This window comes from Micrasema longulum, unplaced genomic scaffold, assembly GCF_059751315.1.
Source record: "Micrasema longulum isolate JH-2025_06_02 unplaced genomic scaffold, ASM5975131v1 h1tg000861l, whole genome shotgun sequence".
NCBI lineage: Eukaryota > Metazoa > Arthropoda > Insecta > Trichoptera > Brachycentridae > Micrasema > Micrasema longulum.
Genome location: NW_028278053.1, coordinates 116,273 through 134,539, shown reverse-complemented (window position 1 = coordinate 134,539; position 18,267 = coordinate 116,273). Strand labels below are relative to the sequence as shown.

Genomic DNA, 18,267 nt, shown 5'->3' with positions numbered 1-18,267 from the left:
CTTATCTACAGTGACCTAAAGATCCTTGACTGAATCGTCATGTAATGTTTTTTTTTTTTTTTCAAAGCCAATCAAACGGCCCAAGTAAGCTCTAACAGATTGGCATAAGTGAGAAATACTTAATCGAAAAAGTCTTAAAATCTATTTTAATCAACAAGAGGTATAATTTTTTAAAAAGGTATAAACATGTCATAATCTAGGCGGACATGGTAAGTGTCTCATCGCGAGTCAGGAGTGAACACCGCTTGCTTCTTAAATGCCTGCCCTTGCCGTAGGAACACATCGACAGAGTATAATTTGTGACATTGACAGTCGACAGTACCGTTTAATGAAATTTCGTTTACTGTTCTGAGGATCCTTGGCAGAGGGGAAAAGAATCTGATGTTAGTTTTATAATTTCCCACAGCAAAGACAGGATTAGTACGCAAGTTTCGGCAAGGTACATTAAGGATTATTTGAGGAAGGATATTATGGGCATCTATGCAGTTAGATATTAATTTGTGCAAGAATATCAAACCAGCCAAAATCCTTCTGAATTCTAAACTGAAGATATGAAAGTACTCTAGTAAATCATAATAGTTAAACATGAAAGTATTTGATCCGATTTAAAATAGTTGTTATTATTAGTAAATAATAAATTTATAATTGAACAGCATTTTGCACACAACATTTGTAAAATCCGAACGCCATGAATGTGAAATGTGCCATAAACAATAAATCTAAAATCTGTGGCGCACATTGCTCATAATCATAGCTCATAATCTGAAAAATCTAAATCCTCAACTTAAATTTAATATCAACTATAAATGCTATAAATGTTTTTGACGTTGGTGGCAGTTGGTGGCTTCTTGACTTGTGCTTCTACTCGCGCGGGCTCGTTGCTTCATATATTTTTATTGTTTTGAGCTTTGCGTGTAACTAATCAGAGTGAATGAAGTTATAAACTTATTAACTAGAAGTCTACATATCTATAAAAAAACACGAACTTTAAAAGCCCAATTGTGATTCACATGGTCAATACCTAACCGTTATAATTATTCAAAGCCGCATCAACATGTCAACCTGTTATCTGCATTGTATTAATAACACGCACAAACCGATTCTTCTACCTCATCTTAAGGAAATAAGCGTAGGCCGTAGTCTAGAAACTGGCATCACCGATCCAAATTGCTCACGACGGCAAAGTAAGTTAAACTTATCTTAGGTAGTTTTAAAAGTATGTGATAAATATTAATTATTAACTCTCCCTTCCCGATGGTATGTAGCTAGTACACATTGCATCTAATAACTTTAATATCTCCATAAATATAATAAATGATGGGTTGAGATTTTCGGTATTCCTTTATTATACATTCAGTATTGGTAAAAACGTTTTTTTAAATTAAATAATTAATGCTTATTGGGAACATAAAAAACGTTTTATCAAAAATCGGAGATATCATTAATACAACAGAAAGTTTACCAATGTGTCGCATGTTGCGTTCGTAGTAAAAGAGTAATCCTAATATATAATTGTCTCGCACACTCTTTACGTCTCACTCTCGATAATATGGGTATATTTGGGAGCGAGAGATAATTTTTATACATCACACGCGCGGGCACCAATGTTTCTTGTACTCCTTCCAGACGCCCGTTAGCTGCGTTAGTAGCTGCTCGGCTTTCGTTGGGAGCTGTTCTTTTGCGCACACTGAGAGAATGAATTAGTGTTTTTTTCATGTTTTTAGCAATTAGATGAAAAATACGATCACTTTTGTCTTCAACTATAAATAATTGAAGCAATTGCCGATGAATACAACACTTACGATTTAAAATCTCTCATTTTTTGCATGTGTAGTGACTACACAGCACCGCAACGCGCGGAAGTTTTTAGGACAGTAAGGAAAAGGTTAATATAGACGGTTTCGTGATGTAGTGGCCAGCTTGTTTATCTACCATGCGAGATGTTTCGGGTTCGATTCCGGGCATGGTTAACATGAAATATTCAATGGAGAAGGAACTTCGCACATGACAAGAATATTGGGTAGCCTCATCCCAAGCCAAGGGAAGACATCTTTTCCAATGAAAACCAAATGTAACAGAATAGCCTTGGTTTTCCAAAGTGATTCTGAACAAATTTGAGACATCTTTCATATGCAGAATGCGCATTGGACACTGTTGTAATGGTTCTCATCTGTTCAGAATCCATGTCCGGTACTCTGCCATGTGCGAATGTCAGCTTGAGGAGGAAGATCTAAATCATATTTTTTTGGAGGTCCCATAAATTATTGTTATCCTGAGTTCCTATCTGACCTCTCCGATATCAACGTCCCATTCCCTATTCATATTCTTACTCTCCTGTCCCCACCCAATAAACATGTATTAAATTTTTTATGTAAATATGTAGTTATAAATGGTATTAAGTTGTAAATCAGTTATGTATGTAATATTAAATACTAGCACACTAACTTGTATATAGTACTAACTCATGTGTAAATATTTAACTAAGTATAATCTGAAACTATACTGGCTAGAACACACAGTTGAAACTTGATAGAGCCAATAAAAAACCAAGAAGAAGAAGAAGAAGACATGAAATATTTATTTCTAAATGTGTTTTTACAATAAAATATTTCATAGTTCTTGGACTGATCGATAGAAAAATGAGACTAGCCAACGTCAATAGACAGTTCTTATCACACTAACTCTATCTCCCTTATTATAAAATTTATATCGATCGATAAAAAAATACAAACGGCTCTTGTGTGGCCCTGTCTAGGGCCGTGCGGATGATTGATCAATCAATTATTTTATCCGCCTGTATCCATCGATCGGCCAACGCTACCACACCAATTGATCCACGTCGATCAATGACATCGATTGACTTCGATCAGGTGAATGCGGTACCAACTGAAGGGTAAAATGCTACAAAGACTTCATGTTGTTTACGTTATATTTTTGATGACTTTGAAAGTGTTGATATCTTTTTTTTAATCTTTTAGTTAGTATAAAAGCAGACTGTGAGAAGAAAATTGCTCACATAAAACAGTTGGGAGTTAATCAGTCTGGAATCAATGGATTTTCAATACTAAAAGATGAATCCATTCCCGTAGAAGACAAAGCATGTATTGAAATACTTCTCAACAATTACATACACGAGATTAAGTTTCAAGATGAGTCACCAGAAAAGGCAGACCTTAGTTCTTCAGATTTACTCAAAATTTCAACAAAAAGATTGAGAGATGATGAAGAATATCCTATTTCTCGTAAGTTAGTAAAGACTTCATCAGATGTAGGAAATAGTTCATGCAGCACTAGAAATGTTGACGCATTAAACTTGGGTGAAGTATCTGAAACAAAAGATTTACCTCCCACAACGAATGATCTGTTGGAAAAAATTGACGACGGACTGTTGTACATTTTCACAACCAAAGGAGTTGTATCCAGCTCGAAGGTAATATTGGGTTTGTTTTACTATTTCTATCTACTAAACTCTCATCACCATCATCGTCATTCCATGTCCACTCCCTAGCTGGAGCATATGGTATCCACCGAGAGCCTCCGTGCATCTCTGTCGGCCCCCAACTCCTTTGTGTCCTCCCAAGTCAGGTTCTCGTCCCGAAGTTTTGACTTAAACTGTCGGTAAACTGTCAGCAGTGGACGTCGAGAACCTGATGCCTTGTAAACTAGGCAAGCGTGGTTAAGGCTCTCAGGAGGCATCCGCAGTATATGGCCTAGCCAACCGTATCGCCTCTGCTTGACGATAGTTGTCACCGGAGTTTGCTGCGTCCGTTCTCTTATCACCTCATTCCTCACAAAGTCAAACCACCGCACACCCAAGATTTTTCTGAGACACCTATTCTCAAAACTCAGAATTTTGCTATTTCGGGCCCTAGTGAGATGCCACAATTCACATATGTAGAGGAGAATAGGTGTTATGCAGGCGTTATATAGGCGGCATTTATAAAACAAACTATTTATTTCAAACTATTACAGTATAAAATTATTTTTTTATTTAACGGATAATGCCTTTAACGAAATAAAATAATAATCTTCAAACAAAATAGTAATCAGAAACAAAATGTACAAAAAACAATAATATCTTTGAAAGCTACATTTTTTTTTTCACATTAATACCAAATACTCACTCATACAATAATTATTACAACCATTCTAGATTACACTGAGGTTTCCATGACTGATTTAATCTGTGAACTATTTGATAAACTCAAACATATTCAGAATATAAGCATATATGCAGCGCCCTTGAGGTGATTTTCACAAAAATGGCGCTATATAAATTATCCAAACATTATTATTATTATTATTATTATTATTAGGTATAAAATTGGCCTTATTTTATTTATTTATTTACGCTTTATTAAGTTAGTTCATAACATTTTAAGAACTAATTTAAACTTTTAATAATATTACAACTTTTTTTATCAAAATTTCTCAATTACATATTTTTTCAAATTAATTTTAAATATTTCAATTTTTTCTATTTCTTTTATTACTTCAGGTAACGCATTGTACAGCTTCAATCCCTTGTACAATGAGTTTTGAAATTCGGTTTTTTTTCCTCATTTTTTATTTTATTTATCCCTTAATTATTTTATGTATAAAAATTGCCACATTTTATTTAATTTGTTGCTTTACTGTGAGCAGGCCAATTTCTTTGTGCATTCTTTCTACATTAGAATATATGAATTTTTTTTTAGTATAATCCTCATTGCCTTATTTTGAAGAATTTGTATATTTTGAATTTCTCCTTCATTACATAAAAAAAGAATGGAAGAACAGTAATTTATGTGTGGACATATTATTGTTTTATATATAAGAATACTACTTTTTAAATCTATTACATTTCGTAATCTTCCCAAAAATGAAATTTAAAAAAAATAATTTTTGTTACATATTGAGTATGTTTTTTAAAATTTAAATATCTATCCAAGTAGACCCCGAGATACTTTATTTCGTCCACATAATTTATATTCATATTATCAATATTGAATTTGTAACCTTAGGAATTATGACCGCCTATTTAATCATCGTAGGCAATCGAAATGGCTCTAAATTAGGCAGCGGAGAGACTATCACACTCTCTCACTTCTATCTGTTAACTGTACTTCATGCGCTCCACTATGCCTCTGTGAAAATTTTCATCGCTTATCAGTTCATCTTTCACCTCTATTCTTATTGCACCCTCTTAATTCTGATTCACAATTCCTGCTTAAGGTCTCCGGAAGGCGTAATGTCCACATGCTCCACTTAGGAGCGGACGTCGAAGAAAAGAAGATTTCAATGTTAATATTTCACAATTGATGTTTTGTGAGAAGAAGAAATCTAAATTTCATTTTCCCGAAGAGCGTCTATTCACATAAAATAAAGCCATTATCAATTATGTATATTGAAGTATTAACTGAAATTCGTTCCTTAGTTTGTCCTTCTTTTTAGATTGCTGCCTACGACATTGATGGCACCATCATAAAGACAAAATCTGGTCTTGTCTTTCCCAAAACAGTTGATGATTGGCAGCTCGCATTTCCAGAAGTTCCGGCGAAATTGAAAAAATATGCCTCCTCTGGCTATAAAATAGTTTTCTTTACAAACCAGGCAGGAATAGCTCGAGGGAAACTTAAAATAGATGACTTTAAAAGGAAGTTGGAGAATATTTTGAAGAGAATTGGTGTACCGTGTCAAGTTTTTATTTCTTCGGGAAAAGGCATTTACAGAAAACCAGCTACAGGAATGTGGGACACCTTAAAACAAATGGTATATTATTTATTCAATCTTCCTCTAATACATATACTAAAAAAGTATTATTTTATTTTTTGTTTTATTTTATTTAGAAAACATACAGTCATACAAGATAAGTACTAAAAACAACAATTTTTTAACATAAAAAGACCAATTAAGTTTTCATAAATTAAAAAGGTATAAAAAATAAAAAATAAATAAGAATTTTAAGTGAAAAAAGGATAATTGACATTTGCGTTTTCCATGGAGGTAATAAATTAAAATAAATAAAAATACCGAATGTACACTCCGAGCCATCCACGCACACACATGAACGCACATATAAAACATACACAAACATATACATTACATGCGGCACATATACATAGCATAAACCACTCAAGATGTACATTCAGCAACTATCCCAAATAATCGACCCCATGAAGAAATTTTCTGTACAAATGCAACGTGCAGTTAAAAATGTCTACATCAATACTGAGTCCGTTATAATTTCTACAGGTGCGTCTAATGAATGAATTCGAGGTATAATTGTTTTTACAAGTTGGTACATAAAAAAGGGAATTTAATCTAGTATAGCGAAGAGGACAACAGAAACCAATATTTTGTAAAAGATACGGCGAATCAACTATGTTATTGAGAATTTTGAAAAGAAAAATTAAATCATATCTAAGGCGCCTTTTTTGTAGTGATTCTATATTAAAATTGATCAAAGATGCGCCGTAATCATTTTCAATGTTACCAAAACGATATTCCAGGCTCCTTATAAATTTCTTTTGAATGTTTTCAATTTGATTAATATATACATTATATTGAGGGGACCATACTAATGAAGCGAATTCGAGTTGACTACGCACATAAGTATAGTAAAGAAGTTTTAATGTATTTGGTGATGAGAATGGCTTGGAGATTCGTAAGATAAAACCTAGAAGTCTGTACGCCTTATCTACTATTGTATACATGTGATCTCTAAATAAAAGCTTATCATCCATCAGTACACCCAAATCTCTTGCTTTCATTGAACGATTGACAATTTTCCCAGATAGTTTGTAGTCAAATAGTATACTTTTTTTCTTTCGAGTAAATGACATGACAAGACATTTATCAGAATTCAATAATAACTGATTGTCCTTGCAATAGCAACAGATTCTATCTAAGTCAGCTTGAAGAACTTCGCAATCATTTATTGAAGACACAATTTTAAATACTTTATTGTCATCAGCGTATAGCAAAAAATTTGAGTTTTGAATGCATAAACTTATATCATTGATATAAATAATAAAAAATAAGGGTCCAAGATGCGAACCTTGAGGGACACCTGATGGGATTGGTTTAAATGATGAATTAAATCCCTTGAGTGAGACCGATTGACTGCGGTTACCAATGTAGGAACATATCCAACGATACAGATTCTATACTATGCTGGATAGGTTTCCTTGTACAAAAATCCTTCCCTTGCGCATACTACTCTGCGTCTAGTGAGTAAAAGAGCAATGCAGGGAATTTAAAAAAAGAATTCTGTAATAATTAATGTTACTATTACACATCTATCTATAATATTAATACTCTTGAATCGAATGATTGCGTCGGTTCTTATACTCAGGCACAGGAATTTGAGCCTTATTATCGTGGTGTTCAATGCTAAATCATGGTCATTTTTGTATGTTAAAATTTGGTAAATTGCTATCCCAGTAGTTAAAACTGTTATAACAGATATTTAAATAAATGTTAAAATCAGAAAAGGTGGGCTTTAATTGATTTGATGTTTTTTTTTTTTACTTATTACCTAGCATAACAAGGTAATAAGTCAAAATAATCAACATATGTTACAATGACTGCCCCCTGCATGAGATGTATTAATTAAATCCCAACACAAATTTACAGGGTCACAACTGAAAGCTCTATCGTCCCCAATTCCACCTCAATCCCAAGAAAACCTTCCTTTCCAGCAGAGTAGTTTCAAACTGGAATAAATTGCCAAGTCTAGTTTTCCATTCCATTTCGGTCAACCAGTTCAAAAACCGTTTGGATGCTTTTTTGAAGGAAGAAGAACGCAGACAAAAAGCAGTACACTAGATATAGGCCCATCAGTAAAGGCTGCCTGCCTATAACTAATAATAATAATATGTAGGCGTACATATTATGTATGTGTACATGTGCAATTCATTTTAATTTAAGTCTCTGTATTTGGATTATTATTACAATATTTACCTTTTAATTTATTATTAAATAATTATTTAAGAGAGATAATGTATTACTATTACTATAATAAATTTATCTCTAAATTATTTTTTCAGTTTTGAGGTAACATTTAATGTTACTCCAAAATTAATTTTTGTGATAATATTTTTTAATTCCTTTAAACGTTTCATTTCCGAAGCATGCTACAGTAGGCAACAGGCGACTGTTGCCTGCTAATTGTTAAATTAGTCATCAAATTTTGTTTTTGTACCTTGTTACTTTGTTTTTACAAACATCCCGACAACATAAACAGAGATGATGGGATGCGATTAAAAACATCCTGGTACCCAGTCATAAAGAAATCGCATAAAGATTGCAATGTAACACAGATTTGTGATACGGTATAGATCCTAAGTACATAATGGTACACATTAATCTAAACGACTACGACACGGTACAAGTCCCAAATACATAACATCACACAAAAACGACTACGACACGGTAAAAATTCTAAGTACCTAACGTAACACATATTCATACACAAATAACATCAACCCTGATGATGGACGCTGTAACGCGATCCGAAACGTCGGTAGAGAGTACGAACGACACACGGCATAATAACCCAGTTTTTATTTCCAGAAAAATGATGATCTTTGCATCGATATGAAAGATAGTTTCTACTGCGGTGATGCAGCAGGAAGAAAGAAAGATCATTCTCTGGCAGATCGCCTGTTTGCTGAGAATATTGGGATCCCATTTCAGACACCAGAACACCATTTTGGAGGTTCTCCTGAAGCAACCTATAATCGCCCCACATTTGACCCCAATTTAATTGACAAATCAGCTAGGAAATACGATTTGGCCAAAGACAAACAGGAGGTAATAAAAAATCTCATTATTTGTTTGTTTATAATTAATTTATTTAATATATATATAACATGGGTTTAAGAAATGTACGCAAGATATGTTTTAATATTAAAATAATAATTTTAACGATTATTTTATTTTAATGACTTACATTATTCATTTGTTTATTTAACACACGTTATAATGTTTTTTAAACCGCAATACACCACTCTCAAATGTAACACGTGCTCTCCCGAGGACTGACAAATGCACACCGAAGAAAGCAGAGCCGTAGCGCTTCATCACACTTTTCGTGACTGTTTAACAATTAAAATGTAGTTAAAGCTGAAAATATGCTTTTTTTGTAAACCTATTTAATTTGACAATCAAAACAAATGATGGCACTTAAATAATTAACATTATTTGGTTTTTAGATAATAGTTTTAGTGGGATTCCCCGGCAGTGGAAAGTCACACGTGGCGAGAACAGTGGACTCCGCATCTCGTGGAAAATACAAGACAGTTTGTAGGGACCAGCTTGGGGCTTGGCAGAAGTGTGTTAGTGAAGCATCCAAACACATCAAGGTATTTTTAAAAATAATAAAATATAACAGGCGCTGTGGCACAGTTGGTTAGATGGCTAACTGTGAATCTGGCATCGCGGGTTCGATTCCCGCCAGTTGCAAGAAAAAAATTCAAGAAATATTTTTTTCCCAATTGGTCTGGGTGTTGTGTATTTTTCATAACCTCCTTCCATATCCCCCCTTTCCCACCTGCTGACAAGCCTCCAAATAGAGGCGTAGCGAATTTATCATTTAAAAAAAATGACCTTTTGATTTACTTTGATAATTTAATTTCGGAGCCATTTTCTGTATTTGTAAATGACTATCAAATAAACCAGCATGCAATTTGACTGTAGGGGTAGGCGGAGAAGAAAGTATTTCCCAGATTCACAAATTCCTCTACCTGTTTCAGGATACCCATTCACGGTAAACTCGACCTTACTCTTGGCTCTGGAAGCCGACTGACAAATCGCAACTTGTTCAAACTTGACATTGACTATCTCAACGGATCGGACTTATTATTATTGATGTAGCATCAGCTGTTGCTGCTTGAAAATAATTCACCATATTTTTCCATCACATCTCGTATGTTTGCTTATAATAATCCCTCTTATTTCATTACTATTCTTTGTAGAGTGGGAAGAGTGTGATAGCTGACAGTACAAACCCAGATAAGGAGTCGAGAGCACGCTGGGTTAGCCTAGCGCGTTCCTCTGACGTGGATTGTCGCTGTGTTGTGATGGACGTGTCCCTATCACATGCCCAACACAACAATCGCTTTCGTCAACTAACAGACACAACGCATGCCTTTGTAGCTGACATGGTGTTTCACACCTACAAGTGAGTATTACTCCACATTTTTACCATGACAGAAATAGTAGTAATAATGTTTCTATGCTCCTACAACTTTTTTTATATTTCAACACATTCCTTATTGAAACCTGTTTTAAGGCAGATATTTTTACGCAATAATAAATTATTTACCAACAAGACCAATAATAGTACAAATCGGCGGCCTCTGAATAGTAAACAATATGCTTTCTTTCTTATAAAAATATTTAAGAAATTTTTCACAATGCTACCTTTCCAATTCCAGCAGCCAATTTAATTAAAGTTTGTAGGTTTTTGCGGCCTTTTAGATTCTTGTGGTGTTTTTCTGGGTTATTATGCCGTGTATTAATTCTCCTTCTTGCCGACGTTTCGGGCGGCGTTACTGTACTATCAGCCCAGATGGTACATCACATGAAAAAATATTTTTTTCTTCACATTTATCCAAATAAAATGTTTCCCAATTACAAAATCAGTACATCTAAATGTTTCATAAAAAAATAATTGGGGTATTTATTAAATTAGAATTTAAAATCTGAAAACTCGTTTCTAAATTGAATTGGTTTTTCATTCTGTTTTTTAAAATTACAATGCAAAATATTCAATAATGTGGTAGTCAAATTTTTAAGCGAAAGTTTTCATTATCTTATCTAAACTTTTATTTATTACTAGCTGAACCCGGCCACGCTTCGCTGTGGCTTTGTCTGATAACTATTGGGGAGTAAATAAAAAATAGTCTAGAAACTATACATTTACCGAGCAAACACATTGTTTAATTTAATATCTTAATTTGCTGTGACTATGTATGCTGTAGAATATAAGGAAATGCAATGTTCTGTAAAATTTTTGAGTCAATCCATCGATTACTTTCCGAGATTTGCGGTCACAAACATATGGAACCTAAATTTTTATGTATATAGATTGTAAGGAAAATGAAATTTTGTAACTTTGGCTAAAATTTATAAAATACCAGCACTGTGTAGAACTGTCATTCAGTACTTGTTAACTATGACAAATTATGGATTAATTTGAAACGCATAGAATGTTCTGTTTCCGTTGCAACTTAACCGAATAAAAAAACATAGTGTATAGAAACACTCTTCTGGCTAAATGCAATGTTCTGTAAAAAAATTGAGTTGATCCATCGATTACTTTCCGAGATCGGCTACCACAAACATACGGAACCTAAATTTTTATATAGGTGTATTGATTATATCTGAACTAATTAATTTATTTTATTTTTTATTAATTACTTTTCAATTTATTGTTCTCATTCACGAGGCAAGCCTGTATCGAAATATAAATATTCATTTCTCATTTCTCTAAATATTCAATTTGATGAAATGTGTTAACTAAATGTTATTTATTATTATTATGAATAATTCACTAGCAGCTATTAAGCTGATGCGTGTATATCAAGTGTACATGGTTATTAAACATTATAAATCGATGTGTGCATCTAGTTAAGATCAACTGAACTAGCACCAATCACTTTCTCGGGAAGGCCATTGCATTTCTCCACGACTTCGTTTGTCAGGAAGTTCTTCTTGGGGTTGGATGAGAAGGAGGTAGTGTTAAATTTCAATGAATGACCCCCGAGATGGCGGTTTATATTCATAGTAAGATTTTGAATGTTTCAATCGAGTCACCACGCTACCTCCGCTCTTCCAGTGAACTTAACCCGAGCTCCCTTAAGCGGTCCTCGTATGATTTATTTCTTAGAGAACTACCATTTTAGGTGCTCTTCTCTGGACTTTCTCCAACAACTGTGTGTCTTTTTTGAAATAGGGACTCCAGATTTGGTAGGCATACTCCTGGAGTGGACGAACATATGTTTTATAAATTTTGAGGAACAAATCTTGGGTGATGTAAGGGAATGTTTTCCTTATTAAGTATAAGAGAAAATTGGTGCATTTGACAATTTCGATAATATGTGATTCCTATTTAAGATCACAAGTAATCACAACTCCAACTGTTATTAAATATTTGTATATAACCACTTACCGATTGGAGCTACATCCATTTGAAGTAAAAAGTCCGATAGCCTGATCCGTTGAGATAGTCATTGTCAAGTTTGAACAAGTTGCTACTTGTCAGTCAGCTTCCAGAGCCGGAAGAGTAAGGTCGAGTTTTCCGTGTCTGTCGCGCATCATGGATTTTAAACAAAATTTTAACATTAAATTTGGTTTAAGTTGTAAAAATGTGCATAGTAAGAATTCCTTATCCGCACCTAGAGGTGCAAGGTGCATTTGTAGCACATTTGATAATGGTTTTAAAATTGAAGGTAAGGTGATTAGTTTCACACTTCAGGTGGTAATCGAGGAACAATGTAAGTGGTTATATACAAATATTTAATGACATTTTGTAAAATGTTTGATCACAAAGCTATTGCTGTATATATTAATAAATGTGTAAACATTTGTTATGGGTTTCCGGAGCAAATATTTTATTGTATTTATTTTTATTTTAGTAAAAAATATGAAGAGCCGTCTACCAGCGAGGGGTTCAGTGAGATAATTAAAGCCAAATTCTCTCCTAACTTTGCATCGGACCACCAAAGGGAACTGTACTACAAACACCTCCTCGAGAAGTGATGAGTAAATTAACCATAATCCGTTTTGTTTAATGTTTATTTTAAATGTTGCATTTAACTGTGATTTCCCACTTGTGAACCCCCCAGATCCCTAGTCTGTAGGTATGATAATAATATGACGGGTAGAGAAATAGCGTTATGGCTGTTGATAAGTACAAAAGTTGTGTTTTTGAGCTTAACTTTATCTAAAAAATCATAAACGCAAATAGTCACTGTAAACTCTTCCTCTGGGAAATTGTTTTTGTATGCATGGAACTTATCAGTAAAAATAATTTAGCCGCTAATAAATGTTGTGTAAATTTAAAACGATCGATAATTCCGGTTGTTATTAAGTCGTGAACTTCGGAACATAAAGCAGAATATGGTCGGTCCAGTCGTCTTCTTTTTGCTTGTGGCTCAACTCTATTATCCAGGGAATTCCTTACATTTTGAATGCACCTTTTAAAGTTTTCAAAGAACGATTTGACTTGAATTGTGTCAATTGATCGTCCCTGCAATTGCTTGAATAACACTTCACAGTGCGATAAAACATCATTAAAGAAAGTGAGCCAAAAATTAAACTCTTCGTCATTAAGATAATGCAATAGCATCTCAGCTTGATTGAGAGTATTATTATCGGTTGTTAATGAATTTGTTATATTTTCCATACATTTTATTAATGAGAGTATGACCGAATATAGTAGAAACAGTTCGAATATTATAATTCCACCATGTTTGAGGGACAGACTCAATTTTCTCAGACACTATTTCATTTAAAATAGCCGTGCGTTTTGCTGAGTGTGAAAAAATTTTTGGAAAGCTGTGTAAATGAGCGAAAAAATTCTTTACGTGGATATTTTTTGAAACACCTTTTTCCAGAATTGTAACAATGAGTAAAGTGTGCGTATGGATAAATCTGTCTAACTTTTGTCTGCACTCCATTTATGTGTCCACTCGTAACATTGGCCCCGTCATAGCTTTGTGCTATAAATTTATATTTAGTATTTTCCCCGTTAAATAGCTTCACTTCATCCAAAATGACCTGGGATAATCCTGATGCACTTTGGTCGATAGGGGCTAGGTATTTCCCGAATCTTTCGTAAATCACTCCATTTAATTTGTATCGTACAATTAAAACCATTCGGGTTGAAGTAGAAACATCGGTTGTCTCATCGGCTTGTATCGAAAAAATTTCTTGTAAAATTTTCTCGTGACGAACTTGTAAAATCGCATCCAATAAATCATTTTGAATTGTCTTAGAAATTCCTTTAAAAACAGTTGCTTTTTCAAGATGTTCCTTCATAGAATAATCTATTTCAGTAACAAAATCAATCAAACCACGAAAAACTTCCTTATTATTAGAATCTTCTCCTTCATTATGTCCTCTTAAAGCTAATTCGAACGCACCGCAAAATTTGATACAGTCAATAATTCGAGACAAAATCAGTCAGTTTTGTCGAACTTTCTCATTAAACTGTTTAACAGATTGGCGAAAACCAACACCAAGACTCGACCCAACAAATTAATCTGCATTATGTTATGTATGTGTGACTGGAAAAGTGAATGTTTATTTACCTTTTTCGGTAAAATGAGCTCTATTTTATATTTATCACCTCCAAAAATTGTACAGGGAAAACAAAAAAATTAGTTCAAACGATCACATCCACAAATCCAAGATGCTTTAGAATAAAGCGCTTCTTTAAATGTTCTGTTGACAGATTTCGTTTTAACTTCACAACATTGAATAATTAACATATTACAACAGAGATGAAGAACATTTAAGAGAAGGTAATATGGAAGTCTAGGCATCTACAGGGCCACTTAAACCAGCTTCAATTAAATTAACTTAACAATAGAATCACCATGTAAAGCGCCCTTGAGGTATTTTATTACGAAAATGGCGCTATATAAGTTATCCACAATATATATATATATATGGATTACTAAAAAGACTAGACAGGAAGCTGAGGAATATGTTTCATATATAAGAATGTAATTATAGTTTCTTGAAAATCCTTTCTCGTTTTATTGATGTAGATATGTTTTAATTTTTTTTTATTTTTTATTTCTTTTAAATTTTTACACAATTGATGTGAAATTATGTACAATTATGTATGAATAAAAAATACACTGACACTCCGGAACGTGCCTGTGGGCCAGTGGAGTGGCTATATCCATAAAAATATATATATATTGAATGTACCTACCTATTGTATAGACATTTTTGTTAACTATGTATTTGTATTGTATTTTATATTGGATTAAATAAATAAATAAATAAAATAAATATATATAGCCATTGACAGGTCATAAGCCCTGTAGATGCCTAGACTTCCATATTACCTTCTCTTAAATGTTCTTCATCTCTGTTGTAATATGTTAATATAAACAGCTCCCCAGGGAGTTGAATCCAGTCCTTGTCTACAAAAATTTGGACAAACTCAAAATATTGCTGATAAATTACCTGGTCCATGAAGAAGTATAGAATATGAAAAAATAATATTTTCAGGCGTTGCCTAGTATGTAGGTGAAATAATTCAATTAGATGAATCTCACCCGCATAAATAAAGGTTTCAGCTCTTTAACTTCACAAACATCAACAGATGAAAGAATTGAAGGAATACAGATGTTTAAATATGGGCAGAACGGTGAATGTTACATAGTGTGTAAAGTGGCCACTTAAACCAGCCATTGACAGGTCATAAGCCCTGTAGATGCCTAGACTTCCATATTACGTTCTCTTAAATGTTATTCATCTCTGTTGTAATATGTTAATATAAACAGCTCCCCAGGGAGTTGAATCCAGTCCTTGTCTACAAAAATTTGGACAAACTCAAAATATTGTTAACATTGAATAATCTTTAACAATGGTCTTGGTTCTTTGTATTCTCCTCCGTGAATGCTAAAAATAGACAAGTGGTGTATTCAAATCATGATAATATTATGTACTATACCTAGCAGGGACGAATCGTCTATATAAGCGATTATGCACAGTTTATCATTATATTTGACTATCCACAATAATGGTTTACTGTTACTTTGTTTGCACAATAAAATAGTATTTCTTATAAATCATTGCCACCGTTTTATTTTTCTCCAAAAATAAAATAAAAAATTAGTAAAACGCACCCTGCACCAGCTTATTTCCTCATACAAATAAGTATACCAAGGGCGTAGCCAGGTTTTAGTATCAGGGGGGGAGGGGGGTTTAAGATAATAAAACTGCTGAAAGTGCATCCAATAACCTTTGTATTATATGAAATATGTAAAAAAAAAACCAGAAGGTTCAAAGATCAAGGACAAAGAGGTAATACAATTTACATTTTAATGTTATTTAAAAAATATTTTCGATATTTTTACAAAAATCCGCATCAAAGATCCGTATCAAAGTAATGGACAATTTATTATGAATTACGATGTTTGTTCAATTACTTTAATAAAATCCGTTACACTAATGCCAAAGAGAGTCTTTGTGTTAGAAATGTTATTTTATAAACTTTAAGATACTTATAAATAGCTTTAATAGAAACACGAATTCAAAAAACTTTCTTAATATTTGTATGGCACAGACATTTGAAAATTTAAATCGCAAGCCTGTCATTGGTCAAATAAAATGGCTGTTGAATATTGCTATGTTTGCTTCCAAACACTATTATCAAACCATCAGAAGTATGATTTTAAACTACATTTGCAACTCAACTCATGATTTTTATAAAAATAAAGTTGATGAACTACAGAATGACATAACCAAAAAAAAAAATTTTTTTGGAGGTTGCTATCTTTGCTTCCAATGCCCTCATTTTGAACATCTTAAACTCAGTCGCGATTTTTTCCCCCTAGAGTGAGCTTGCAGATTACACAAATTATTTGAACATTCTCGATTTGGAAAACAGTATGTCGAACATTTTTTCTTAAAGGCTATTTTTCTTGAGATGATACAGTTGACATATGACCACCATTACTTTCATGCAGTCATATCGCAGAACATGTGGCGCTCAACGCGGCTGTTTTTGGCACAATTCATTTCTAGAACAAATTGGCCAGTTGACATTTCAATAATTGTGTTATTTTTTATAAACTTCTGTACAAGTTGTGGATTAAAAGTAATGGATAATATAGGTACAAAATACATGCTTTAAAGTCACCCATATGAAGAAAAACCATTCCATGACTATTACCTACCAAGTTAACTACAGTTCACAGCAAAATAATGGCCTGTACTCGGGTCGAAAATTGCCAAATTAATATTCATTTGCATTTTAATTACTTTTAACCTTCCGGGCACAACAGTCTTGTAATCTCTCACCAAACCATTCCCGCGGCCACTTTTGATTGAATATTTTTATTTATGATTGTATAATGAATAAGGCACTTAAAAATTAATAACCAAACTTGCTAAGATCTAAACCGTACAAATAAAATTTTGTGGAATTAAAATAAACATTACAGTTCCTTGATTTAAGGAGATAAAGCGAACAAAAAAGATTCATAGTAAATCACTTACCACTTGAAACCGTACCGCCATCTTTAATGTCATATGATACCTCACAGCAGTGATATTGGAACATCGCGCCTCTTAACAAAACATATTTTTTGTTTGTACTAGGACACTTGGAAAGCTTTTATTAAAGCAGGTTTTACTGATTATTTTATAGTTTTTGATATTTGACATGTTCATTAACGCTTGATAATGACATTTTATGAGGTGACATTGACGTTTATTGACAGAATGGACTTAAAATTTCGCACACGCGATATAATTCTACAAAAGTATTGAGTTAATTTTAGTTTTTTTGGTTTTCATTTTGTTTTCCCACAAACATGACAACGTATTCGCGGCGTTTTTTTTTAGAGTTCAGCGAAATCGACTCGGGAATGTGATCCATTATTTCCTTTGGAAAAATTCTGTGTGGAGTCCGGCTTGTCGAGACTGGGATGTGGTGTCCTTATAATTGGTATTTTATACTTCGCTAATAGTTGCGTTGTAACATTTTCTTGAAAATTAGGAAGTGTTATTGTTTCGCTGGTTACTGATTTAAATAAATAAAAATAATTTAATAAATACAAATCTAAATGAAATGATACCTTTTTGTACCATTTTGTGGATTTACTCATGCATGTTACATTACTGAGGATCATATCAGCTTTACCCCTTAGAGTATATACATTTTAGAGTCCTCACTATTTCAAAGTTTGTAAGAATTTTTTAAAAGGGGACTTGGTCGTATGTTTAGTAAGAAGTCTTTCGTTTCCAGATGTTTATAAAACAGGGTTGTCACAAATGCACGACTCTCGGTGAATTTTCACAGAGACTCGGGGAGTACAATAAAAATGTTTATTTTAATTGAGTAACAAGTTTACCAAAAACATTTTTAATAAAAAAAAGTAAGCAATAGCAAACATTATAAATGACATTGTTAGGTACATAAATTAATTTAATGAAAAAATATGCAACTATAATAAAAAGTCAAAATGCAATAAAGTAAATTTATTGATTTTAAAAGATAAGCAATTTGTTGAAATGTTGTCTCACTCTGACGGC

General features: G+C 33.1%; 1 protein-coding gene across 1 annotated transcript; it reads left to right on the top strand.

Moving 5' to 3' along the window:
• The first annotated feature begins 712 nt into the window (after positions 1-712).
• PNKP (Polynucleotide kinase 3'-phosphatase) lies at positions 713-14,347 on the top strand. Its single transcript, XM_088231216.1, has 7 exons — positions 713-1,184; positions 2,979-3,430; positions 5,434-5,751; positions 8,557-8,796; positions 9,198-9,347; positions 9,960-10,165; positions 12,624-14,347. The coding sequence occupies exons 1-7, from the start codon at positions 1,055-1,057 to the stop codon at positions 12,745-12,747; spliced, it is 1,620 nt and encodes a 539-aa protein (XP_088087342.1). The 5' UTR covers positions 713-1,054; the 3' UTR covers positions 12,748-14,347.
• Positions 14,348-18,267: the final 3,920 nt, after the last annotated feature.